Genomic DNA, 26,129 nt, shown 5'->3' with positions numbered 1-26,129 from the left:
GGACATCAAGACAGCCACGGCAGCCCAACTAAAGACACACAAAAGAGGACTTGCAGAACTGCTTCAGAAAGCGGCAAGAACGATGGGATAAGTGTGTTCGAATCGAGGGGGAGTATTCTGAAGGGGATTAATGGCAATGGGTCTTTTACTGTAATAAACTTTTTTTATTTAAACATTCACTCTATTGTTTGATCACACTTCGTATATGACTGTACTTCGTTATTCTCTATACTTCTTCATATGTTTGAAATATCTCATCTTTTTTTAAAGTAAAGTATAATATTACTTAGCCCCACAAATGAGAATTGGAGTGCAATAAAATGCCCCACAAGCTGAGGGAGTTGGGGGGTTAACCAGTGGTGTGCTGCTTAAAGTTTAACAACAACAGTCTTTTGAAGAAAAACCTTGACTTGTAGCATTTTCCAGTTCCTGTGTTGCTAAGTCTCCCGTGGCCATTTTCAAGATACCAACATGACATCACTGAATGCAGAATTGTGGAGAGAATCTCACAGCTGGCTCCTGTGAGCCAGCGCTGGCTGTGTCCAGCACACCAATGGGGGAAGCTGCCAAGGAAGAATAGCTCCCATAGGTAGAGGCAGCACATGCTCAGTACATAAATAACTATAGCTTTTTCTGTTAAGTCAACACTGCAGTCTCTTTAGATTTAATCCACAGACCCAGGGGTGGTGAGAGGAAGGAAGGAGATGGGAATGGAGAATTTTCTGGATATCCTCATATGCCTTCCTGCTCTCTGAAGGACTCTGTTCCTTTAACCCAGAGAGGGCTGTGTTGTCCCTGCCCTTTGTGTTACGCTACAGGCAGCATTAGATATTTATGTCTCGACCCACCAGCTCTAAGAACACTCTCCTTGTGATAATTTGGGAACACCATATTTGTTCCGTTCAGTATACTGCTTGGTGCACTTACTTTTTATACAATAACTAATTTATCATGTTGACTATAGCTTTCATTTTATTAAGTGTTCTTCAAATGCCAAGCTCCGTGCCAGGTACTTGACAGTCATCATTTCTAATCCTCCCAGCAACCTAGCAAGGTAGCTTTGATTTTCCCTATTCTGTAGAAGAGGAAAACCATTCATTTCCTAAAATCATCTGCTACCTTTACTCCAATGTGGAGTTCTAAGCCCTGGACACACATCAGTCAATGAAGCAGACCAAGACCTTGCCCTCATGGAGCCTGCAGTCTAGTGGGAAGAGAGTATAGAGACTAAATATCCAAGGTCAGATGGTGGTCAGTGCAACAAAGAGAAATCAAGGGTAAAGAAACAGAACATGACCGAACACGGTGGTGGTGTCTCGGGGCACTGAGAAGAGCACAGTGGGAGGGAGAGATCATGGGACCCAGAGCGCGTGGGACCCTGTTGCCATCGGAAAGACTCTGGCTCCTATTCTGAATGGCATGGGGACACATTAAAGAGATTTGAGAAGAGTGAATGCTCTGACACTGAAAAGGACTCACATACAGAACGAAAGCAGGGAGGCCGGTGGGAGCCTCTTTGAATAATCCAGGCTAGAGATGATGGTGGCTCAGACCAGAGTGGTCTGATTTGGGATATGTTTTGAATGCAGAGCTGACAAAATTTACTGACAGATTGGATGTGGGGTGTGGGACAAAGAAAGGCATCAAAGAGGACTATAAGGTTTCAGGTCTAAGCAAGTAAAAGAATGAATAGAGTTGTATTGACCAAAATGGGGAATAGTATAGTAAGAACAGTTATGGGATGATGGTGGGAAATGTAGAGTTTAGCTTGAACGTGTTAAGTTCTAGATGCCTACATATGCTGGTAGAGTCCAGTAGGTACTAGAATACACGAGTCTGTCTGTAACCCAATGGAATGGTCTGGGCTACAGAGATAAATTTGAGAATCATTAAACCGACCTACTCAAAGAGACTACGTGATTGTTCAGAATCAATAAAAAGTGGTACACCAATGCCCACACTTGCTCATTTCCAGAGTACCCCGGAGACGTGTTCTGTGATCTAACCCCCTTGTAAATCAGTAGGAGAAAGGTGGGGACCTCAAATCTGTGTTTTAAAAAAGTTTTCTAAGTAATTCTAATACTCACACACACAAATACACACATTTGTGACAACATGGGTGGACCTGAGGGTGTTATGTTAAGTGAAACAAGTTAGAGAAAGACAAATATTGTATGATCTCATGTATATGTGGAATCTAACAAAATGAAACTCAGAGATCAGATTGGTGGTTGCCAGAGGCTAGGGGTAGGGGTGGGTAAAATCGGTGAAAAAATGTCAAAAAGTACAAATGTCCAGTTATAAGATAAATAAGTCCTGGGGATGTAATGCACAGCGTGGTGCTGTATTTATCAGTATCATATACTTGGAAGTTGCTGAGGGAATAGATCGTAAAGGCTCTCATCACAGAAAAAAAATGTGTTACTTGTGAGGTCATAGATGCTAACTAAACACATTGTGATGATCATTTTGTATACATATGTGTATACATATATCAAATTATTTTGTTGTGCACCTTAAAGTTAAACAACGTTATGTGTCAATTATGTGTCAATAAAACTGGTATAAAAAAATTCCAGGTGTTACCAGACAAGCTATCTGTCTTTACTCAATCCACCTTCTCTTTGGTTCAAAACCCCTTTGTTATGTGTTTAGTGCAACCTGATGGATACTCTGTTAGACTTTGTATTTGCTGAAACTGGAACACTTTTATACTTCCTCTCCAAAATCTTTCTTCCTCTTCTGTTCTTCATCTCAGATTTGTATTATCACCCACCCAGGTATTCAGTGTAGCGACGCTAAAGTAGTGTTTCTCAACCTTAGCTGTACATTTTAATAACCTAGGGGACTTTAAAAACAGTTGACGGCCATGCCATGTGCCAGAACAATACAGGAATTTGGGAGTGGGGCACAGCATAGGTGTTTTTTTGTTTGTTTTTTGCCTGAACTCTTTACTGATTTATAACATACAAAAACATGCAGTGGTCAGATCTTATGTGTATATCTCAATGAGTGATTACAAATTCATAATCCTGTGTAATCCTAGTTCAAGAAACATGACTAGCATCCCAGACACCCCCTTCCAGACACAAGCTGCCATGACTTCTAACACCATACAATTTTGTCTCTTAGAACTTGACTTACATAGAATCACAGAGCATGTACTCTTTTGATCTGGATTTTTGTGTCCAACTTTATATTTGTTATTGATGTGTGTAGGTGTAATTTTTTTCATTCATTTCTGTATAACATTCTACTGTGAGAATATAGCACATATTCTTTGTCCATTTTCTCACTGATGCACATATGGGTGTTTCCATGTTTTTGACTCTTTTGAATTGCCCATTTTTGGACATGTCTGTTATACATGTACACATTTATGATGGATATGTACCTACAGGTGGAATTGCTGAGGCACAGGGTATATGTCTGTTCAGGTTTAGTAGATACTTCCAAATTGTTTCCCAAAATGCCCTATCAATTCATACTCCACCAGCAGTATTTGAGAGTTCAGCCTGTTCTATACTCTCTAAACATTTGATGTTTTCTGTATTTTTTTTTTTTCACTTTAACCATTCTTATGGGTATGTTTCGGTGTGACTGTATTTGCATTGCCAAAATAACTAATGAAGTTGAACATCTTTCAGATGCTAATTAGATATTTAGATATTTTCTTTTGTGAGGTGTCTGTTCGGGTCTCTTACCCTTTTTTTTTTTTTAAATTGGGCTATTGTTTTCTTATTAGGAGTTTCTTAATAGGAGTTTGTTATTTTATTCTGCACGCAAATTCTACTTTGATATAAGTACCGTGAATGTCTTTAACTCGCTTTGTTGGTTGCTTTTTAACTCTTAAGAAGTTCTTTTGAAAGAAGGGGTTTCTTAATTTTAATATAATGCACTTTATAAATATTTTTCTTTATTGATGTTTTTTAACCTATTTTAAGAAGTATTTGCATGCTCTCCAAGCCATGAATATGTTCTCCTATATCATTTTCTAGAAGTTGTGCTGTATTTCCTTCCATAATTAGATCTGCAACCCACCTGGAATTGATTTTAGTTAGGTATAGTATGAGATGGAGTCATGAGTCAGTATTTTTCCTTATGGAATTTAGAAGACCCAGTACCAATTCTGAAGGAATCAATAATTTAAAAAACTCCTCAGGTGATTCTAACGGGCAGCCCCCCATTGCCCAAACATCATCCCAGATGTCCCTCTTCTTTCTCCTCGTATTTAATCAGTCATCTGGTCCTCTTCTACTCTCCAAAGGATTCTGTAATTCATCTCTTTTTCTCCTCTTTCCTTAGGACTCATGTATTACAGTATTCTCTTAATACTGTAATAGTTGTCTTCCCACTTTGGGGCAACGCCTTCCTTTCCACTTCCTACGTTCCCTGTATTAATGATAGGAATCTTTTTTGCCAAACCTAAATCTGATTTAATTTGAATTAAAGCCCCTTTAAGGGGCTAGATCGTAAATAACTCTCTGTCAGAAACCTTGGATGGGAATCATTGTCTACAAAATAGAATCTAAGCTCCTTAGCATGATGTTGAAGGCCCTCCACAGCCCAGCTCACAGCCTTTGCAGCCTCGTTCCCTAAATCACGGACCTTTTGAAGTTTCCAGATACATCAGGCACTTTCATGTACCTCTGCTTATCGTCTCCAGATGCCTGGAATGTCCTTTCCAATGGCTCTCCCTTTACAGCCCATTCTTGAGCACAGCTCAAGTGTCACCTGTTCCGTACGCCTTCCCAGCCTGACTCTTCAAGGCAGAAGGCATTGCTCTCTTCTGTGACGTGGATACTGCATTATAACCTTGTCCACAGGATGGCCCATGTCTGACTGGATCGCAGTGAGTGGAGTGGGTCTCTCACTGGGAGCAGAGGCTGGGCCTGGCTTCTCTCAGAGTCTCCCTAGCATAGTTCCTTTCACATAGTAGGTGCTTCATAAATACTCATTTTGCTCATTTGCATCACAGAAAAAAAGTCTTTGAAAAGCAGATTATTAGTAAGTAGCAATTCAGTCAGGCAGTGCAAATTCAGAATTTTTCCTTAGGGGGGGAAGACCTAATTGTTTCCATTGTAATTTATTGATTGCTTCTTCATATTTGGATCTATTTTATTCCTCAGCCAGGGCTCATCAGTTAGCTTGGGAACCTTCTCCTGTGGGGGAAATGGGAACCTATTTCCCGATTGTAGGAGTTTGGGTGATTAGTTTCTTATCATTTTCGCATAAAGCAGTTTTTTATGGTGTCATTCAGAGGTGAATTACTTCCCAAGCATCAGTATTAATAAGAGTGAATGGGAAGTGGGAGTCCCCTCATCTGCACTTTAGGAAATGGAATCAGAAGACATGAAAGACCCAGCAGCTTCAAAATTCTTACACTCCAGTCTGTGTGAGGGAAGCACGGCAGGCCAGGTTGCTGTCAGCATGGCCTGTTGGCCCAAGCCATCCTGTCAGATAGCAGAGTCCGTGTATAATTAGGGCTTATCAGCAGCCTCTAGCTTTCTTCAGAGCATAATAGGAGGTCTCTGTGCTTTTAAACAGTGCAGTCGTTTTCTAAGGATTAGGAAAACAGGTATATTTGCAGAAGAATTTTACAAAAAATGAAAACTTTTAAATGAAATCGTTCAGCTCACAATTTATAATTAAGCACCTGCTGTATGCTTGGCACTGTGCTGGAATTCAACAGGATACAGTTTCTCCACTTGTAGCAGGAAACAGACATGCTGAAAAAACAAGAAAGAAAATATCATGTGAGATATGATCTGTGTAAGCCCGACACAGTGGAGACATAAAATGAGGGAAGGAGTCACTTACTTAAAGGCAGAGGAGGTAAAGGGTGATTGGGAAATACTTTGTAGAAGAGGTGTACCAAGGATTGTGTGAGGCAGGTAGATAGAGAGAGGGAAGGCTGTTCCAAGAAGAGTGACAGTTCTAGCAACTTCAGGAAACTGCCAGAAGTTTCCTGCAGCTGAAAGCCAGGGTATGCTTTCTGTGAGAAGTCTTATATCTAAGAAGGATCACCTTACGTAAGGGAACTTGGAAGAGTTTTAGGAATTAATACTTTTTTTTTTTTTCCCCTCAGCTTTTTATGGATGAAGACCCTGAGACTCAGAGAGGTTAAGTAACTCATGCAGAATCACACAGTGAACTTACTGGCATGTCTGGCACTCAGAAATATCCAACATTTATTGACTGTTCACCGTAAGCCAGCATTGTAACATACAGTATGTTATTTAGTCCTTACATCAGCCTAACCCAATGAGAGTCAGGTGCCATTTTACAGAGGAGGCAACGAGGCCCAAAGTCACCTAGCAAGAAATAGAGCCGGCATTTGGACTCAGACAGTCTAACTCCCGAGTCTGCATCTTAATCCCACTTTGTTCATCTGGTTCTCCTTTCTGGTATTTTCCCCACAATTAGCAGCTAACGCCTTCCTACCTATAGTTATTCTCTCTCTTTTATGACTATCCTGAAAGCATAGATTTGCAGAAGTGAAATACGGACAGTCAGTTTTATTGACTCACTTTCAGGGCTCTTTCTCAAGGATAGATCGTAATTTTTTGTCAGTTGCGATATTAGACCATCAAACACGGTGTCAGGCAGGGTTAAATCAGGACAGCAAAGCCATTGTGGATATTATGGAATAACAGATTTAGTATGAGAATCAGAGTTTGTACACTTATGGGAAGATCTGGATAAATAAAGGTCAAAAAAGTGGAGCTGAAGAATCAGCCAAAGGTCACTGATCAGCCTTGGCCCAAGTGAAGGAACGTAGGGATCTGGAAGGTAGGCAGGCAGGTCCCACTGCTGGGTGAGCACGACTGCAAACGGCTCTGGCGTGGAAGGCTGTAGAAGGTTGTTGTCTCTCTCAGGTTACTACCTCTGAAAGTTTACAGCCAACGGTGTGTGGCGGGCCTGAGATCACTGTCGGGCAGCAGAAGCAGCATTTGAGAAGAGCTGGACCCAGAGCAGGGAAGCGTGAGGACAGCTGGAACCCATTTCCACCTCTGCCTCAGTCTCTCACCTCTTCTCACCAGTCACAGCTGGTGAAGAATATTGAGGCTGCTGCTTTACCTTCACCTCCCACATCTGGTACATTGTCACTTTGGACCAGTTCTAAGTGGGAAATGTGGGGAAGAGACTCTGGGAAATGTAGTTCCTGATCCAACCAAGGGGACAGTGCAGCTCTCTGGCACAGATCTCACAGACAAGAGAGCATGGTGGGGAAAGGAAGAGGTGCGTTCTCCTGTCTCCCGGTCTGTGGTGTGTGTCTCTGCTAGTTACGCTTTTTGCTCTTGATCACTGAGCACTGATAACACACTTACAAATGAGGTGTATTTTTCCAGGGATGCACAGCTAGTAAGATTTGGAGCCTGGATTTTCACCTGTTTGTGTAAGCCCAATGCTAACATTTATTTTAACACGCTGTGCTGCTTTCCACGAAAGACAAGACTTGTTTTCCTGTTTGTTTATTTGGTTTAAGAAGTAAAAATGTTTAAAAAACTGAGATTTAGCACAAGGGCTGAGTTTTCAACTTTCCCAGCTAGTTAACCTCACTAGATAAGCAACCTTAAGGGAGACTGAGCAGTGACTCACACAGACGTTGCTTTTAGGTCAGAGGAAAATAACTGTTGGCAGGGCGAGCGGAGCTTCTGTTTTACTCTCAGCAGAGCTTCGATTTCCCTTCGGCTGTGCCCAGAATTAGAAAGCTCGTCAGGGATTATGCTTTAGAGTTGGAAGATGATTTTAGATTGAGCTTTGCCTGTTTGTCTTCCATAAAAGATAGCACAGATTTGGGGGCCAAAAAAAGAAACTGCCATTTTTAGTAGAACACAAAACAATGGGAGCCCTTTTTGGGGAACAGATCAGCCTTTTATGGTCATCCTAATTTTACTTCCTGCTGTTGAAATTCATCTGATACATTTCACCTAGAATGTGGACTCATCAAGCCGGTTCCTAGAATGGCGTTTTTCTGATGGCATTTCACCTGTTAATCCTTATTACCTTTTCCCAGCCAATTCTCTCAACACCAGTGAACGTATTTTTTTTTTTTCACTTGAGCTTTTTTGATTGAAAGGTCCTTGAGGTTAGAGCAGTGCCTAGATTGTCAAGGTACTATGAGTATTGTTTTCCTGAGGGAAGGAGAAATGGGAAATATTTTAAATTTAGTTTTTTTTTTTTTATAACGGAAGTAATACATGCACATATTATAAAAAATCGTATAGTTTTACAAAGATTTTTTTTACAGAAAACAGTAGTCCCCTGGAATTGCATCCTTTCCCTCATTTCCATGTCCCAGAAGCAACACTGTTAAGATCCTTTTGGCTGTTCCTTTGGGTTTTGTTTCTAATCTTGCAACGAGATGCTTATATTGCTCCTTGTTGGTTTTCCAATCTTAGGTGTTTTCTGTTTGATTCCCTATTTGGAAGATGAGAATTGTTTGCTCTTTTTTTGTTTTCCTATTCTTCCACATCCTTTCCCTCTCTCATTTCACTAGTACATTTAAAAGCCAGTCTCTTCAAAAATTTACATTTTATGCCCTTGTAAATTTGTACAAAGCTGGGACATGTAGAATAATAACCCTATATTTCCTTTCTTAAACAGCCGTTTTGTTTTTTCCTGGAATTAATAATTTTTTTTTCATTTTTTAACCTTTTGTGTATATTTCACTAATTCTTTCCCAAACTCTCTGCCACACATACACATTTCCTCTCAATACGTTGAAAATTGTCAGGTGTTCGTCGTCTTTGAGATACCCGATGCTGCGTTCTGGATTAGTTAATGTCTTTGATTGGGTTTCCCCAAAGCAAACCATGAGGCAAGGATTTGAGCACAAGTGGTTGATTGGGGAGGTGATTCCAGAAAACCCTGTTAGGGGAGTAGGGAAGGAGAAGAGGCCAGTGAAGGAGACATTAGAAAGCAAGGTACAGTGGTGCGCAGCTGTAGCTTGATCCCGCTGGGGGACATGGGGAGCTCCTAGCTCCTTTATAGCTCATGGCTCCCTGAGCTGTACATTCCTAGTTATGTGTAGTATCAGCTACAGCTCCTTATGCTTGATGCATAATGACCATCTTGAGACCTCCCTTTGTCATTTTCACCACTTTCCTTATACTGGATCCCTTTTTCTAGATTTCATACCTGTCTCTTGATTTACACCTTCATTTTGGTAGAGTACCTCTTCCATTAGCTTGGGAAGAGTAAATTGTGACCTTCCTGTGCACTTCAAAATATCATTATTCTACCTTTATACTTCACTGATAATTTGAGTGTAGAATTGTAGATTATTTTCTCTAAGAAATTAGGAGTCATTGCTCCATTGTTTTCTGAGGAAATTTCTCATGTTCATGGTTTTCTTATGTTCAATTTTCTTCTTATTCTTGACATTTTGTGTGTCACCTATTTTTCCTCTCTGAAAGGTTTTAGGAACTTCTCTTTGTCTCCAGTTTTATGAAATTCCATATTAAGGGTCCTTGGTATGGACCCTTTGATCCATAGTGCTGGATGTTCAATGGACTCTTTCAATCTGGAAACACATGTTTGTTAGTTTGGGGAAATTTTCTTGAGCTTTTAAAAAGAACTTCTTCCTTTTCTCTTTCTGTGTTCTTCCTTTTTTGGAATTTCTATTATTCAGCTGCCAGACCTGGACAGATCCTGATTTTATGTTTGCTTTCTGAATTTTTATCTCTCTCTCTTTGTTTTTGTTTTTGTTTTTTTGGTTGTTGCTATTCTACTTTGGGGCAGGGGGATTTGCTTCAACTTTATCATCTTTGCTTCTGTTGATTTTTAAATTGTATGTTTTATTTAAATTCTTTGCTCTCCAGGTATCTCCTTTCTTTCAATTCATTTGGTACTTCTTATCGTCTAGTTGTTGTTTATTTCTCTTTGACCTGCTGTTGTTACTCCTCTGTGTCCCCCCAGTACCCTGTACGTGTTAGCCATAGTTGCTGTTATCATGTCTGTTGCCACTGTCTGTTTATCTGATGCCTCACTAGACTGTGAGACCTTGAGGGCAGGGGCTGGGTCTTTTCTGGATTTCAGATATGGCTTTTTATAGAAAAGCCTTAGAAAATATACTCTCATGCTCTCTTCCCTGCCAAAAAAGTGTAATCACGTGGCATTTTCAGTTTTTGAAATTGAACGTGTATGATACACTTTTTTATGAAAAGCAGAGTAAATAAATGTGAATTTTATGTGTTTTTTTTTTCAAGTTAACACCAGGCTTTGCATATTGCATTTAGCCTAACTGCTGCTTACTATGTGATTCTAAGTTTCAAGACACTTCCCTCCGCAAGTTTGCTTTGCAGTGCCTCACTCCCATACACTAGGGAGATGTTTCTGTGACTCAGTGTAATCCCCCGAATGACACTTAGTATATACACTTCACTCTACTTGCTTTTCAAATAGATACTACCCTCAGTTCACTCTAAACTTTGTAAAGGAGGGGCCATAGCTGCCCTGGTCATTGTAACATGCCTGGTGCTGGGATTGGAGGGGGTCCTCTCATGAGAACTCGCCTCATCTCCAGTCTCGACCTTTGAAGCCCAAAATCGAAATAAAAGCCTATTTGAAACAAATGTTCAAGAAGAAACGTCAGCCGCGGGATGCTGGAAGTGCCTTCAGCTGTGGTTCTCTGGGGTTTCCATGCCGAGGGCATCCTGGGCACAGTCCCAGGTTAATGGACAGCCCCCCGACGCTAATAATTAACCTGAGGAGCGCTGGTATCCTAGCATCAAGTAAATCATTGATTTTAACAGTGTATTAATAAAGCAGTTTCTTTTTCTAAAACTGGAATTGCTTTCCAGGCATCTTCTTTTATGAAAATAAAAGCAAAAAAGAAATTAAAACCCTGTCTTTGTGACACAGAATTAATTTTCAAATGCAGTATGTGCTAGAGAAATGACTAAGTACTTTTAACAAACACAGTATTTCTTTCCTTCCTGGGTGTGTTTACCGTCAGAATCTTAGTTAAGAAGTGATTTTGGAAATAGTTCTATGTTATACATGGTGTAAGTGAAACATGGCTTAAGGCCCACACTGCAAGAATTAATTAATTAATTTCCTTCTTTAGTCCATAGACGCCTAGATTTGAAATTCAGAACTAGAATCCTAAAACGTAGAGAGCACATCATCCAGTAGTTTTCAAAATGCTTTCTATGGGGCCATCCAGCTTCACATAGTCACTGCCAGGGCCACCACATGGAGAAAGGACCAGAACAAGCACAAGAAGAGGGGAGGAGCACGTGAGGATGGGATCTTCACCTGGAAGAGCTTTGACTTTTCTGCTAACGTCCTTAGAAGATTTGGAGAGAAAGGGAGAGTTTAGTGATAAAAAAAAAAAAAAAAAAAAAAAAATCTACCTCTACCCACCTATGAAGCAACCCTCACATATTGTCAACGAAGACACTGAAGCTAGGAAAGTGAAGTGACAGTTTTCAGTGGCTGAGCTGGTTTGCAGACTGGTTAAGGCCGGATTCTCTATCCAGCCCTGTTTCTGCTTGATCACATTCACTACTTTGAAAGCTTTTTGTCTCTTTGCCTTCAGCTTCCAGAGCTAAACTCAGCATGATCAACACCATGTCAAAAATCCGTGGCCAGGAGAAAGGGCCAGGCTACCCTCAGGCGGAAGCACTGCTCGCAGAGGCCATGCTCAAGTTCGGAAGAGAGCTTGGGGATGAATGCAACTTTGGTAACTAGTGCTTTCTCACATTTTAATTCTTTTCTTTGTCCACGGGGGTGTTAGTGCCCGAAGGAAACTCTGTAGGAAAGTATTCAAACCATTTTATGTTTTAATTCTCAGTTAGCCTTGTGCTCGTAGGCCAAAAAATTATTTTCAGAGTTGTTTCGTCATTTTTAGTGTGATTTGTTGTAGAAGTTTTATGTATGTTCTTTTTCCTTGTTGAGATCCAAGTCTTGACAGTAGCTGGTTGATATATCCAGATGTCTGGCCACTTACTCTTGAGTGTGTCTGGCAGTAACTGGATATCAGGGCAGAGCAAATTGTCACAATGAACATGATGCAATACCCTGCCCCGTGAGCTTTCTCTCAGAGCTCTGCCCTTTCGTATGTGGTACCTAATTCTACTACCTCAGGTGAGATGCCAGGCATATTATTCCTTCCCCTCTCCGTCCTCTGATCCTCAGCTACCATACTAAACCCCTTCCTTTTTCATCCCATTGTGATGTGAGGTCTTAGCAAACGCCTGTTTTTCCTGGTTGAACTCGGTTATCTGTTCCTGCTATTAACTTCTGCTAAATGAATTGGCCTTCAGCAGGTTTCCTATTAAGGAATGCTGGTAACTACAAGGGAGGGCAGGGAGCTTCTCAAATTGCTTTTCAAAGCAAAAGCAGAATTGTATAAGAGATACCACCTACTTAGTGGGCATTGAGTCTTGCCGGTATGAATTGTCTAAGGTGGTATACCCGCTGTTCTCTGGAGGACATCATATACTTACTGTCTCTTAGCTCGGTTGTCTTCAGAAGACAAGCCAAAATCCGTGGGTTTTCCTCTGTGATGGGCCCTATTATTCCAGATGCATTTTACTCTGCTCTTTAACAAGCAAGGGCTTCATTCTCCCCTCCAGGCCCAGCGCTCGGTGAGGTAGGGGAGGCCATGCGGGAGCTCTCGGAGGTGAAAGACTCTTTAGACATGGAAGTAAAGCAAAACTTCATTGACCCCCTTCAGAATCTTCATGACAAAGATCTGAGGGAAATTCAGGTATCTGCAACTAGTCCTTTGGGGAGTGGGCAATTTCAGTTATACATGCAGGTGCCCTTTTCCTTAAGAAATCCGTTTTCAAGCTTGCCATGCATGTTGTCAGCCCTGAGCACGTGAATTGCAAAACAGTCTAGCCAGATAAATTGAGGGAAACCAGAAATGCAATACTTTTTGCCCCACTATTAGGACTGTTCCACTCATGAATATTACATTTGACTTCTTCACTTTAAATTTTCAAGATTTTTAAAGCCCTTTCTCTCCAGACGGGTAATATCCTTTCCTTTGTAATACAAAATTTTATTAATTATTCTATGGTTTTCTGGGCTGATTTCACCCTCTAAAATGTTACCTGTACCAGTTGTTAGCTTAAATACATAGTTACTGTGTCATTCTATAAACACGTATTTTTCTATCTTTATAACAGTTACTAGGATTGAGGAAGCATACCCGACTGTTCTCTTTCTAAGACACATAGAACAGTTGCGCTGTTCCAAATAAAGTTCAACAGGCTTTAACTCTATCTAGGTGTGTAATGTTTGTTCATTCCTTTCAACAAATATTTGTTGAGCCTGTCGGAAATTTAATTTTCTTTATTGTGAACTGGACGCCTCCTGGATCTCCTTATTCTGGGTGAAATCTCCTTCAGCCCTACCACTTGCTCAACGTTGCATACTTAGTAAGGGGCTGACTCACTCTAAGTCTAAAATGTAACTCTGACCTAGTACTCTGCCCTGCAGCTGCCTGCAAGTGCAAATGTTTTATAGCAGTATTCCTTCCAAAGGAATAAACATTTAGCTTGGATCAGAACATGGATCAGAGGCAGGAAGGTCTAGGATATGTTTCTTGTTCCTTTCCTTCTCATTTCTTTACTACCCCTCCTCTGTTTTCTTCTCCTTCCCTTTCTTTCTGTACACACCCAGGATCCAGGGAAAAACCAGCACGTTCTCCCACCCATTAGTAGTGGAACACTGCATCTCTTAGGAAAAAACACTTTGTAGCTTTGGGAAACTACTTTTCCACTTGGTTACTAAAGCTGTTGGGCAGAGACTGGGCAGCCACGTGGTAGGGATGAAGCAAGGAGGGACCGAAGTGCACTGTGGGGCTTTAGGCCCCTCTAAGTCCCTTCCAAGTTAGGTTTCGTGCCTGAGTGTCAAATGGGAGACTTAAACTAATGAGTGTTTCCCTGAAAGCTGCTTCAGTCAACTAGAATAAGTGCTACTATATTGATTCCTAGGCCACAGGCCTTGATATTACCAGTTAGATGACCAGGAATCTATATTTTAAGTAAGCATTTAATAGTAATTAATAAGGTGATTCTAATAGATTGGATAACCACAAAGATAAGTCCTTTCTAGCGCTAGTGCTCTATGATTCAAAAAAGCAAGAGTGCCATTTTCTCACTTCATTTCAAAGAAAGTGTTTTTTTTTTTTTTTATCCTGCTTTCTCATGAGATACCATTTCTTCTGAAGATGGGGACTTGTGGGCCCTGTGTGCCTGTACATTCCACATGTGTAGGGCGTGTTGACATATCCCCAGCTTCTGTCAGGGGGGAAAGATATATTCTAGCTTGGCTTTGCCCCAACTAAGGCAGAAAATAAAGGGCACTTGTATCTCCCACAATTTCTTTCTTGCTTTTAATTATTTTTAAAGATATTTTCCCACATGTAGCCTTTGGAAGCATTTGCCCCACTGATGCATGTTTCTTTACTTTTCTGGAGACATGATATTTTAGAATTTAGCCTGTCTTATTTTGGAAGAAAATAGGCATGATGTGAAAGTGAGTTGTATGTAGGACTTTTCCATGAATCCTTTCCAAAGCATATTCCTGCCTGTGCCTTTTTCAGCATCATCTAAAGAAGCTGGAGGGTCGACGGCTGGACTTCGATTATAAGAAGAAACGACAAGGCAAGATTCCAGATGAAGAGCTCCGTCAAGCTCTGGAGAAATTTGATGAGTCTAAAGAAATTGCTGAGTCAAGCATGTTCAATCTCTTAGAGATGGATGTGAGTTACTCTCTTGTGGTTTTTAACTGAATCTTGCCATTGAGGTACAAGATTAGTGTTCCAAAGGATTATATAATTAACCATGCTAATATCTGATCACACTATGTGGTGAGAACTTCAATAGAGAGTTATTTCTTTTAAATATTTTGAAACTATAAAGTAGATGGAGAAATGGTAAAATTGTTTTCTGTATTCCTATTGTTTGATTTAACTACATTTTTATCTACTAATGATCTTAAAATATTCCTAATAGCGGGGAAACAAAGAATGTTTCTGATGATCCACTTGTCATCAAATAGCTCAGAAAAATACTCTGTTGAAAGGCAGAGCGCATTGACTTCAGGTTGTATAAGAATATCGACTAAAATGCATTTAGAAGTGAGTGTCCAATGTAGGTTAAGATGTTCTGTATTTTGACTTTTTTGCAAAAGGTAATTTCAGCTGAGATTGATGACTGTGGTATACGCATGGATACTACCTTTGGGGCACGCTTTCACATTTCCAGAGTAGTGTATTATTATCCGTGGCTCTGAAAGTTATGTCCGACCACTTATGCCGTAAAACCTGGTAATTAGCTTTCCTGTCCTTGCTCCCCACCTGCGGGCCCATCAGTTGTTGACCAGCTTCTGCCAGGATGTTTACAGAGCCTTTGTGTACTTATCACGTAACTGCTTTGCCCTGAGTGCTGAGTGCTGAGCACAGGGAAGGTGTGCTGACCACATCCAGACTTTCTCACCACCCAGAGACAGTGCAGGTTTGTGCTTCTGTTTATGTACAACAACTTGTCCGCCTACCTACTGCTGAGGAATGCTGTAGGAATGAGGGGTGACCTGAATGAAGTGCTCCTTCCTTGTTCCCAGGGCTGCAAAACGCAGGAGGCAGCATTGCCTCTGTTGACGTGGAGGCCACTAGTCAACCAGAACACAACACAAGCTGCCAAATGGAGGGTAACCAAGGATGCTTAGACTATTAGCGCTGGAATGAACCCAAAGGTCACTTGACCCAACTCCTTTACATTACAGATGAGGCTCAAAGAGGACAAAAGATTTTCCGTCACACTACACTGCCTCCCGTGGTGCCTCATGTGAGAAATCAATATTCACATTTTTATTAACAGTACTAATATTGACTTAGCATGAAAAGTATAGAGAGCGATGACTCCTTTCATCAATGTGTGTTTTCCTATAGGAAATCAATAAAATCAGCCAAACCCTCATCAGAAGGTTCTAGCTAAGCATGAGCCTGTTTGGTGAGAGTTATGCGATCGTCAGGATTCTGACTTGAGTTGCATCTCCTCACGGTACTGGAGTTTCCAAGCATAAGGGCACTTTATCTTTAATCGATTTGGAGCCTGTAAAACTCTGTGTCTTAGCCTGGCTCACCACATGGTCACGGCATGACCGAGCACAGGGATCTGTGTCAGGGGCAGCTCTGTTTTATGTGCCAGATAGTAGAGGCTGCTTAAGGACAGAAATGTGGTAACAAAGGCGTGATTTCCTCCCACTGGTCTGCAGATCGAACAGGTGAGCCAGCTCTCTGCGCTCGTCCAGGCCCAGCTGGAGTACCATAAGCAGGCCGTCCAGATACTGCAGCAAGTCACCGTCAGACTGGAAGAAAGGTATATTGCAGCCCCCTGCATTTCACAGTTCCATTTTCTTGCTATGGCATGATGTGTGACGAAATAATGGAAATAATAGGATACATTTGAAGAAAAACTTCTGCTCAAATTCCTGTTGATCCTACAGAGGCAACTGGGAATCATTCGTTTAGATTTTATTTTGTCTTGTGCTTTGTTTTACTTTGTTCTGTTGAATCTAATCTGGTATTTATAAGAGCGTGATACTTGGATTATATTTTAGTTACCACAGCAGGGACATCAGGATGCTCCAGTGATAATGGATGCAGCTTACTGACCATCTGTTCTGTGTGGGTCCTAAAGGCATATCCTCATCACTCATATAACAGCCCTGTAGGCTGAGGATTGTTTGCCTCGTCTAACAGCTGAGCAAACTGAGGCTCAGCGACCTGAAGTAGCCCTGGGTCATACAGTGATCCAGTGGGGTTCATGAACAAGCTGAACCTGTTTGAGAGCTTGGATCTTTTCACACTTTGTTTCCCTGACTGGTGACAAAGTGCAACTGTGGGGGCTGCTTTCTTATGCCTGTTCTACCTCCTCAGGAGGTAGAACAGCAGGGCTGTGGTTGTTTTCTTCATGAATGGGGCTCCCTGGAGTGTGGGGGAAGCCTGCACAGCTGTGTTACGTTATTTAGGCAGATTAAACAGGATGATTTCCCTAACGTCCCTACGTCAAGGGGTCACCTCAGCAGCCTTTATTCTCAGCTCATGGCCAAAATAGACTCAATAGCTGATGCGATGGCTAAATGCACAGTGGAGCCTCCAGTCATTGTACTGCGCTGGGGAAATGGCCTCACTGTTCCCATTATTCCATCTGGCCAGCCTCTTCCTCTCTTCAGTATTTTCCCTGATTAGTGCTTTGATTGTTCAGCTTCCCACAGTGCACCCGTGTGGAAATGTGTGTAACATTTTGAAGCCTCTAGAAAGGTTTAAAACCATGCACTTCAACATGCTAAAGAAATATTGTATGTGTTTGTGATGTCATCTGCTATCACCATACCTTAAATTCTCCCACCCTTGCCAATCTCTTGTACACTTTGCTTAGTGAACACCTGAAACTGTGCAAAATACTTAGGGGTGTGCAGAATACACTTACTGGCTGGACCTTTCCACCTTCCTCCGGTCTTCCTTCATTTCTTTTCCCCTTCCTACATCACAAACTGCTCACTGCTCTAAGAGCACACAGTGTTTCCTCCTTTCTTCCCTCCAAACCTTCTCAAGCTCTACATGCACAGGTAGATGCCCCCTGCACCCTTTTCCCCCGTGTTCCTGTAGCATTTTGTTCATATCTCCATAACAGCATTTACTGTTACAATTTATGGTAATTGGTTGTGTATGTTATGTCTCCCCTACAGACCGTACGTTGCTTGAGGGCAAGAATTGTGCCTTATTCATCTTTGTGTTCCTGACACCTAGCACACTGCAAAGTGAGCTCTGAATAAGTGAGGGAGGAAGTGAGGGATTGAGAGGAAGGATGAAGACAGGAAAGCAAGGGTATGACCATAGAGGGACATTACCGAAAGCAGACGCATAGTCACATAAGAAAATGAAGGAACCTTTTCAGATTTCCCCTGCTCCACAGTGGTAGATTGGTGGGTGACCCAAGCATTTCCCAGATTTTAATGCTTTTCTTTTTGCTTCTTAATTGGCTACATACTCTTTTTTCTCCCCTTTTTTCTTTTCAATGCAGAATAAGACAAGCTTCATCTCAGCCTAGAAGGGAGTATCAGCCTAAACCGAGGATGAGCCTGGAGTTTCCAATGGGAGACAGTACTCAACCCAACGGGGGCCTCTCCCACACAGGCACCCCCAAACCTACAGGTAAGGAGCTGAGACTTACAGACCCCATTACATGGACCTTGGGCACATCCCACAGACACTTTTCCAGAAATTCTAGGAGCAGTCCAACCTGGCAGCATAGGAAATATACAGTGGTAAATCTACCCACAGGCTGGTTTTATCAGGTAGAAACTCTTTTAAAGGACTCTTCCTTCTTTTCTCATTGATCGTTTATTTTCCTTTTTTTCCCTTTTCTGTCATCTATAAAACTGTTGTGTCCCTTGTCCCCTTTTCTCTCACTTTCCGTCATCAATACTTTCTTCAACTCCTAACTAACACATTTGATTTTGATCCTCCTATGTGGTCATAACATCAGCTTAACATGTCAGTTTGGTGCTGGGATGCCATTGTTTTTTCTGTTTTCCCCCTTCTGTGTTTCCAGCATGCATAAGAGTGAATGCCCCTGGGCCATGCATGCCCACATATACTCACATAAACCCACAGGCAGCAGCTCCAGGAACACGCTGAGTTGGATTTCTTGAGTCACAGGAGCATATGTGTGAAAATATTTGCAGATGAACATCTGCTAGATTTCCCTACTCCTCTCACCATCCAACCAGTTCATCATGTCATGGTTGCTGAAGTTGGTTCAATAAAAGCTGAAATTCACTTTCTGTCAGGAATATTGATACATACCCAATATGTATTCTTTTGTTTGGCATCACTGCTCTGCACCCCGTACTCACAATTTAGACAAAAGCTAGTGCTTGACATATTTTCAACCTTAAGATTTGCCTGGTTGAAGAAGTGGAAACCGTCTTTTACTGGATATGGATTTTAAAGAGAAGCAGCTTTCTACTATCTCTCCTGTATCTCCAGTGGTTGATTTTCTACAGCAGGACACTCTCTACCGTGTTTCCCTGAAAACAAGTCCTCAGCGCTAATGTGTCTTTTGGAGCAAAAATTAATATAATACCCAGTAATTATATTATATTGGACACAGTATTATATTATTATATTATATTATATTATATTACATTATATTATATTATATCCAGTATTATATATCATATCATATCATATCATATCATATCATATCATATCATATCATATCATATCATACCTGGTCTTATAGTAAAATAAGACCGAGTCTCATGTTAATTTTTGCTCCAAAAGATGAATTAGAGCTGATTGTCCGGTTGGGTCTTATTTTCGGGGACACAGGGTATGAGATGTTCTTAGGAGACTATGCAGGACAAAGGAAGGTTGAGATGAGAGTTGGGGCCTCTGCCCTTGTGTTCACCTCTACTGTTCAGACACAGTGTGGGGTATAGACAGGAGTGGCCCTTAGAAGTTAGCTGGCTACAAGGACTAGTCATATAAGTTATGTGTGACTCACTTCTTCCTGCTCAGAAACCAGCCGCATATTTCACTCTTCTTTCTGCTTTCTTTAAGTAAGAAAATATATTCCCTTCAAAGCCATGTAGATGGCATGGGAGCTGTATGCACTTTTCTGAGTCGCGTGCCATATTAATATATTTGGTCATTTAACATAGATCCCTCTTAAGATAGGACTCTATCTTTCATTATTTTACTCAAGGTAAAGTACATTATTGTTTATATGCCGTAACGCTGATGCACTTCCCATATTTATACATGCAACAGTTTACAAAGGGTAAATTATATAATTTTTTTTTTTTTGCATAATCTCATTTACTAGGTATAACAGTACTGTGAAGTGAGTTGTTAGACAAAGAAACTAAGAGTGAAGTGCCTTGGGCAAGGTCACACAGAGTTCAAATTTGAATCCAGTGTTTTCTGTTGTGTTTTCACCACGTTATAGCCGATTTTCAGAGGTTGGACTATTTCTTCTTAAAAAGCGAGAACCGCACTGTTATTCTGAGGTTGCAAAGCATCGTACTTAACTGTGCTATTTCACATGTTCAGAAGTTTTGAAGTGCTAACATGGAAAGAATTCTGGTCCTGCTTTGCAGGTACAGAATTTATGTACCTAAATCTCCTTCAAACTCATTAAGTTGTTGAGTCTCCCATTACCGGGCATTGTCAGGAAGGCAGCAAGCCTTCGTAGATTCTCTTGTACATATCATAAGAATAGACGTGGCCATTTTTCATACTGGAAACAGAAAACAGGAATCCAACAACTTCCAGAAATCTGAGAAAGCTTCTGAAGACTGGTGAGGGGAGATGCCACGCAGTGGACACTGGGGGCGAGTAGAAAGAGGAAGCTTCGGCAGGAAGGGGCGCATGGGGGGAACCTGAGGGGACAGCAGGTGGGTGTCGCAGATGGCAGATACACGAGTTAAATTCCCCTTGTCTTCCTGTGTTCTTCTCTCCTGCTCTGACTCAGGTGTCCCGATGGATCAGCCCTGCTGCCGAGCTCTGTACGACTTTGAACCCGAAAATGAAGGGGAATTGGGGTTTAAAGAGGGTGATATCATCACACTCACTAACCAAATTGATGAGAACTGGTATGAGGGGATGCTTCATGGCCAGTCAGGCTTCTTCCCTATCAATTACGTGGAAATTCTGGTCGCCCTGCCCCATTAGTGTGTAACGCGCTGGCTCACCTCCTCTTGACCCAGATAGTCACGTTTTACCACTGCTTTGGTAATGCAGCTCACAACACATCCCAAGTGCAGGCCGCAGTGGTCCAAGTCATCAAGCCCCACCACGTGTCTGTGGTTGACGTGTGTGACCCCAAAGGAGTCATGGTGATGGATGGTATCTTCTCAGCCTGGTAGGCATGGCATGTGCTTTTGAAACACCATCTAAGGCCAGCCAGTCAGAGACCTGCCGTTCACACAGTTCTCAGGAGGCTGTGGCTTCTTAAAATAATGACCCTGCGCCACATCCCAGAAAAACCATCCTACTGAAGATATTATCTATCACCCAGGGGCCATCGCCAGGTCTCAGGTTCTCCATTTAAACAGGAGAAAGTCTTGGCTTTCACATTGTCCCCTCCCAAATATGTGAGTCACAGAATTGTGGAAGAAAGCCTCCCTCACCAGCAAATTGTCTTCTGGTCTGAATGAGTTATTCCCTTGATGCTCTTGGTAGAAAAAGTGTTGAGTGCGGATTCAAAGTCTTCTCTGAAAACATTCACCTTTCTTCCTCCCGCTGCCTATCTCTGAGGTACAGCCAGTTCTCTTCCCTCCCTGCTGCTAAAGCCAAAGGGAAACTCCCATTTTATTTCTAAGTAAAACAAGTAGTAATCAGCATATTGTGGAAGGAGTTGAAAAGAGGAGACTCTCCTTTATGAGGAATTGTGGAGATCTGATTTCCAAGCTTGAATTTCTTGCTGCACAGAAATGATATCTGTATTGAGGGCATTTCTGAAGGTACTGGGAAGAGGGAACACCTATCTTCACTTCAGTTTTATTTATGAGTTATGTGTTTCATGAATCCGTTTGACACCGAGACCCAAGGAGAAAAACACTAGAGATCATTCTTCCCTTAGTTCATAGACCAAGAAACAGTAAACACCTTTTCTTTCCACTTTCACCTTGTGTTCTCTGAACATCATTTGTGCATATTCTGCCCTCAATGAGGACCAAATAAAGATGATTTTTGTGTTTAGCGGTTTAAGGTGCGTGGCTGCATATGCAAAACTCTTTCCCAATTCAGTCGTTACTTTTATCTCTGTCCCTTTGATCTCATCTTCCTTTTGTGTGTACAGCGCTGTGTGTAAATTTATGAGTGTTTTCTTTTGTACCAGTCATTATAGCCCTGTTAGTTTCTATCCAGAGTTCTATTTATCTAGCTATGCAGATTCTCTGAGAGGTTTAACGTGCTGCTTCGGATGTGCCACCTGCGGTAGTGGATCATGTGGAGTGAAAGGCAAATCTTACTGCTTAATGTACAAACTCTTACCACAGGAAGCATCGCTGTTTCCAATAAACATTGCTGAAGACAGAACCAAAGGCTCTGGCCCTTTATTTTGTGTCAGTTCTTTGGTCCTATAGGGGGTGGACTAAGGCCCATTTCCCCGTTGCTTTTGATACAACCATACCAGACCTGGTTCCAACCTCAGATGCAAAGTCAGATGCAACCACTTCTCTGTAAGCAGGAAAAGTTCTATCGTCAAGGATCAAGCAAGCCTGGACACTGGTAACTTCTTGATAACACCAGAAAGGAGGAAATTTTGGAGAGAGGATATGAAAGTGGGAAGAAGAGGTCTTCTAGAAGTTGAATGAGTTATCATCAATGGTGATATTAGAAGAGTATAATGTTCAGATGGGCAAATAAAATACACCATTTCAACCAGTCTTTTGTTTTCTTTCGGGCTTAAAGAGAAAGAAGTACACAAGGAAATACCGTGTTTTCCTGAAAATAAGACCAGGTCTTATATTAAGATGTGCTCCAAAAGACGCATTAAGGCTTATGTTCAGGGGATGTCCTCCTGAAAAATCATGCTAGGGCTTATTTTCCGGTTAGGTCTTATTTTTCAGGGAAACACGGTACTAACTGGTCAGAAGCCAGCATTGTTTCTCTTGGTGTGTATATGTGGGTATGGGGAGGCGCTGGAGGGAGGTTTAGGGGTGGAGATAGGGAAACAGTCCACACAAAATATGTATTTCCCAAGCTCCTGAGAAAATAAACATGTTCTTTATGTATTGGGTGCCCTTTGTATTCTTCCATACGGAGGCAAATACTCCAGACGTCTAGTTTTAATCTAATATACTAAGTTCTATATGTGAACTCCTCTAACATGAAAATAATATTTTTGCTAGCTACATGAGTTAGAGTATCACAGATAAATTCTTAAAACCAATTTAAAAAAGATATTACCAATGACATTATTATGAGTGGAGAAAATCCAGAGGATCACAGATAAACTATTAGAATCAATAAGCAAATTTCATAGGATTACTGGATATAAGATCAATATCTAAAAAATATTTCTATATACCAGTAACAAATAAATACAAAAAACGGATTTAAAAAATATATCATTTATAAAGACATCAAAAAAATCAAACTCACAAGTATAAATGTGAGTAATAATTATATGCGATTTTTACATAGACAATTATGAAACATGTTTGAGAAAAAATAAAGAAGACTTTAATAAGGCTAGAGATAGTCTGTGTTTATGGACTGGAAAACTCAACATGTAAAGATGTTTTTTGTCCCCATTTGATCTATAGATTTAGTGCAATTTCAACCAAAATCTCAGTTTTCCTGTGTGTGTAAAAATTGACAAGCATATTATAAAATGTATGTGGAACAGCAAAGAGATATTTCTTCTTGAATAACAATGAAGTTGAAAGACTTACTATTTCTGTATATTAAACATAAAATCATAATAATTAGGATAGTGTGGTGTTGATGCAATGATAGGAAAAATGATGTCTGTGCAGAAGAGCAAATCCAGAAAGAGACATATATGTATTCAACCATATTTGAACTAATAAAGCATTCCATTGCCTTTAAAGTCACACATTCACATGTGACTGTGCCTGTGTAATAGTTCTGTGACTCCAAAGGGAAACTAATAGCAAGAGCCTGCACTGAAAAGAGTGATCTCCTTATGAATCAACGTCAATTGAAATAGAAGTACCATAACCATAGTTTCCAGGAAGAGCTTAATATTTAAATATTTATTTAAGGAAGTTTTGGAGACCATTAATGCACTTGCCAGATTCAGAACTGTCTGGATTCCTTATTTTTATTGAAGTGTAATAAATTCCTTTTTACAAAACTTGAAATATAGAGAAGAACAGAGAACTGTGGACCGCCACTGGGAATGTTGAACCCACCCCAAAACACTTGTTCTTCTAAAACTGATCACAGAATGAACTGTCTGAGGTGAAAACAGAAACAGAAGTAAACTGAACCAAAATGGAAAACAAGTTCGGTGAGGCAATTCGTCTCATTTATTTTTCTAATATGTCTTGACGGGTTTGAAAGAGAAAATTTTCTTGAAAAGGAACTATTTTTCCTTAGTTGCTCTTTACTGTACATAAGTAGACAATAAGAATCGTGAGCAAGAACTGAAATTTCCCTGAGACTCTGCACAGTACGTAGCATAGGTCTTGGACTGTGCCAAGTCCTGTTCTCCATAGACTTGGCAATGGCTTAGGAAATCAGGATTATCCCAAAGCTCTATTTACAAGACAGCTTCTAATATTCTGGATGGAACCACTTGGGCACTTTTAACACTCATATTTCAAGACCCTCTTCTAACCAGATTAAGAACTGCCTTTCCCGCCTTGGGGATGGTGATGGTAGCATAGCAAGGACTGAATGCTGAAGAAAGGGGCCGCCTGAAGCCTCCACTTGGAACTCGGGGTGATGGTTGCTAGAGAAGACTTTCCAGGCTGCATGAAGGGGTGGCCACAACAGCAGTATCTAGGCCCAGCTGTTGGGGACCTATTATGAGCCCCCATATTAAAGGAGCTGTCAAAGAAAAGAAAGCTATGTTTAAAAAGGCCCCGTGAATGCTAACAACTTAAAGGTCAGGCCATTTAACGTCACATAGCTACCATGTTTCCCCGAAAATAAGTCCTAGCCAGGCAATCAGCCCTAATGCATCTTTTGGAGCAAAAATTAATGTAAGACTGGGTCTTATTAATATAAGACCCGGTCTTATGTAAGACCTTTTATAAGGACTTTCTTTGTTCCAGCCTGTGGGGACAGAGTCCCAGAGAGCAGTTTCCAGGCTCTCAACCTCACGTGGAAAGGTACTGGCTTGAGTAGTAGATGGCCGTCAGCTGTGACTAGTTGGCCATCAGCTGTAACCAGTTAGCCATTAGCCACTGATACAACTGCCTTGGCTGAGCTAACAAGCGCGGATTGCAGTTGGCACGTGAGGTTTGTTGGCAGAGAAGTGGTCGGCAGGCTGCGGATCGTGTGGCTCCTGCTTCCTGTGTCTCCAACCTAGCCGCCAGCAAGAATATAGTGGTATTACTCCCCTATCTATGGCTCCGTGGGTGTTCCTTTTGGGCCTCACCATATCCTGCGTTCTTGTGTGGGGAGCGGGAGCTGAGACCCCGCAGGGCACCCTGCATGACACACCCTATGTGATTAGGTACAGATATTCACCCACATGTACCAAGGCTAAGATTTTGGGAAGTCCCTTCCAACAAGAAATAAAGGTGTCCACAGTTGGGGGACAGAGAATAAAGTTGGAATGTCAGGAAAACTTGCAGATATTTGGACCCCTGTCTGTAATCTGGGTTCTTAGTTTTTCCCTTGGCAAAAGGTGCACATACACTTCTGTGTGTCATCTGAAAAATGTTCCCAATATTCACTAAAGTAGGGGTTTTCCTTTCTTTATATTCCAGGCAAGTAAAATGTCGATTTCTTCACCTGGTAAATTCTATACTGATTATAGGCTTTTCGTGGCCTTTAAGCAATAAAAATAGATGTGTGTTACAGCTGTGTTGGAGTTTCCTGTATCATTTTTTCCACACCTGGGAGTCAAACGCATTCAACAGTTTTGTAAGATGATGCTTGTAGTTCAAGGGAGAAGAAATGGGAACCACCATTATTTATCGCCCCCTCTCAAGCCCTTTGTTAAGCTCAATATATGTGATTTTGATTGAACGCTAAGGTGTTAAACCTTAAACACTGAACTCTTTGGGGTTGATACACTGGAAAAAAGAGCTGTGTAAATAAGTTGATTGCCCAGTGTAGTAATGTCTGATGTTGATTTAGGGCTTAAAAAAGGAAAAAAGGGAATTTATGCTTTAACGCTGTGAAATATCTTAGTAGCAAGACAAAGAAATAGCTTCTTGGTGGTGAAATAAAGAGACTGTAAGGTCTTATAAAAGGCTGACTTTATAGAATTTCAGATGTAGGAGATGAAGCAGAAGGTAAAGTAAGAGACATTTTAAAAGCAACACTTTCCATACTTGATTTCCCTGCTAGTGTTTTGGTTTCCTTAATATTTTTCCATGTGTGACTGGTAAAAGAAATATTACATTTCTTTATTTTTCTAAACCAAATTAAGTACGGCTGCTGTCCC

The 26,129-nt window shown here is 41.1% G+C and overlaps 1 protein-coding gene across 2 annotated transcripts in view; it reads left to right on the top strand.

The window, feature by feature from the left end:
- SH3GL2 (SH3 domain containing GRB2 like 2, endophilin A1) overlaps positions 1-22,075 on the top strand; it is a 196,639-nt gene extending 174,564 nt beyond the window's left edge. The window contains exons 4-9 of one of the 2 annotated variants that reach the window (XM_033123674.1): positions 11,549-11,692; positions 12,588-12,721; positions 14,567-14,725; positions 16,240-16,343; positions 18,051-18,181; positions 20,508-22,075. In XM_033123674.1, the coding sequence (XP_032979565.1) occupies positions 11,549-11,692; positions 12,588-12,721; positions 14,567-14,725; positions 16,240-16,343; positions 18,051-18,181; positions 20,508-20,707 (872 nt within the window). In that variant the 3' untranslated portion in view covers positions 20,708-22,075. The remainder of the gene's footprint in view (positions 1-11,548; positions 11,693-12,587; positions 12,722-14,566; positions 14,726-16,239; positions 16,344-18,050; positions 18,182-20,507) is intronic. The other variant, XM_033123675.1, reaches the window with a different exon arrangement.
- The last annotated feature ends 4,054 nt before the right edge of the window (positions 22,076-26,129 follow it).

This window comes from Rhinolophus ferrumequinum, chromosome 12 (assembly GCF_004115265.2).
Source record: "Rhinolophus ferrumequinum isolate MPI-CBG mRhiFer1 chromosome 12, mRhiFer1_v1.p, whole genome shotgun sequence".
NCBI classification, from domain to species: domain Eukaryota; kingdom Metazoa; phylum Chordata; class Mammalia; order Chiroptera; family Rhinolophidae; genus Rhinolophus; species Rhinolophus ferrumequinum.
The sequence above is the reverse complement of the archived record's forward strand: the minus strand, read 5'-3'. Positions and strand labels throughout refer to the sequence as shown.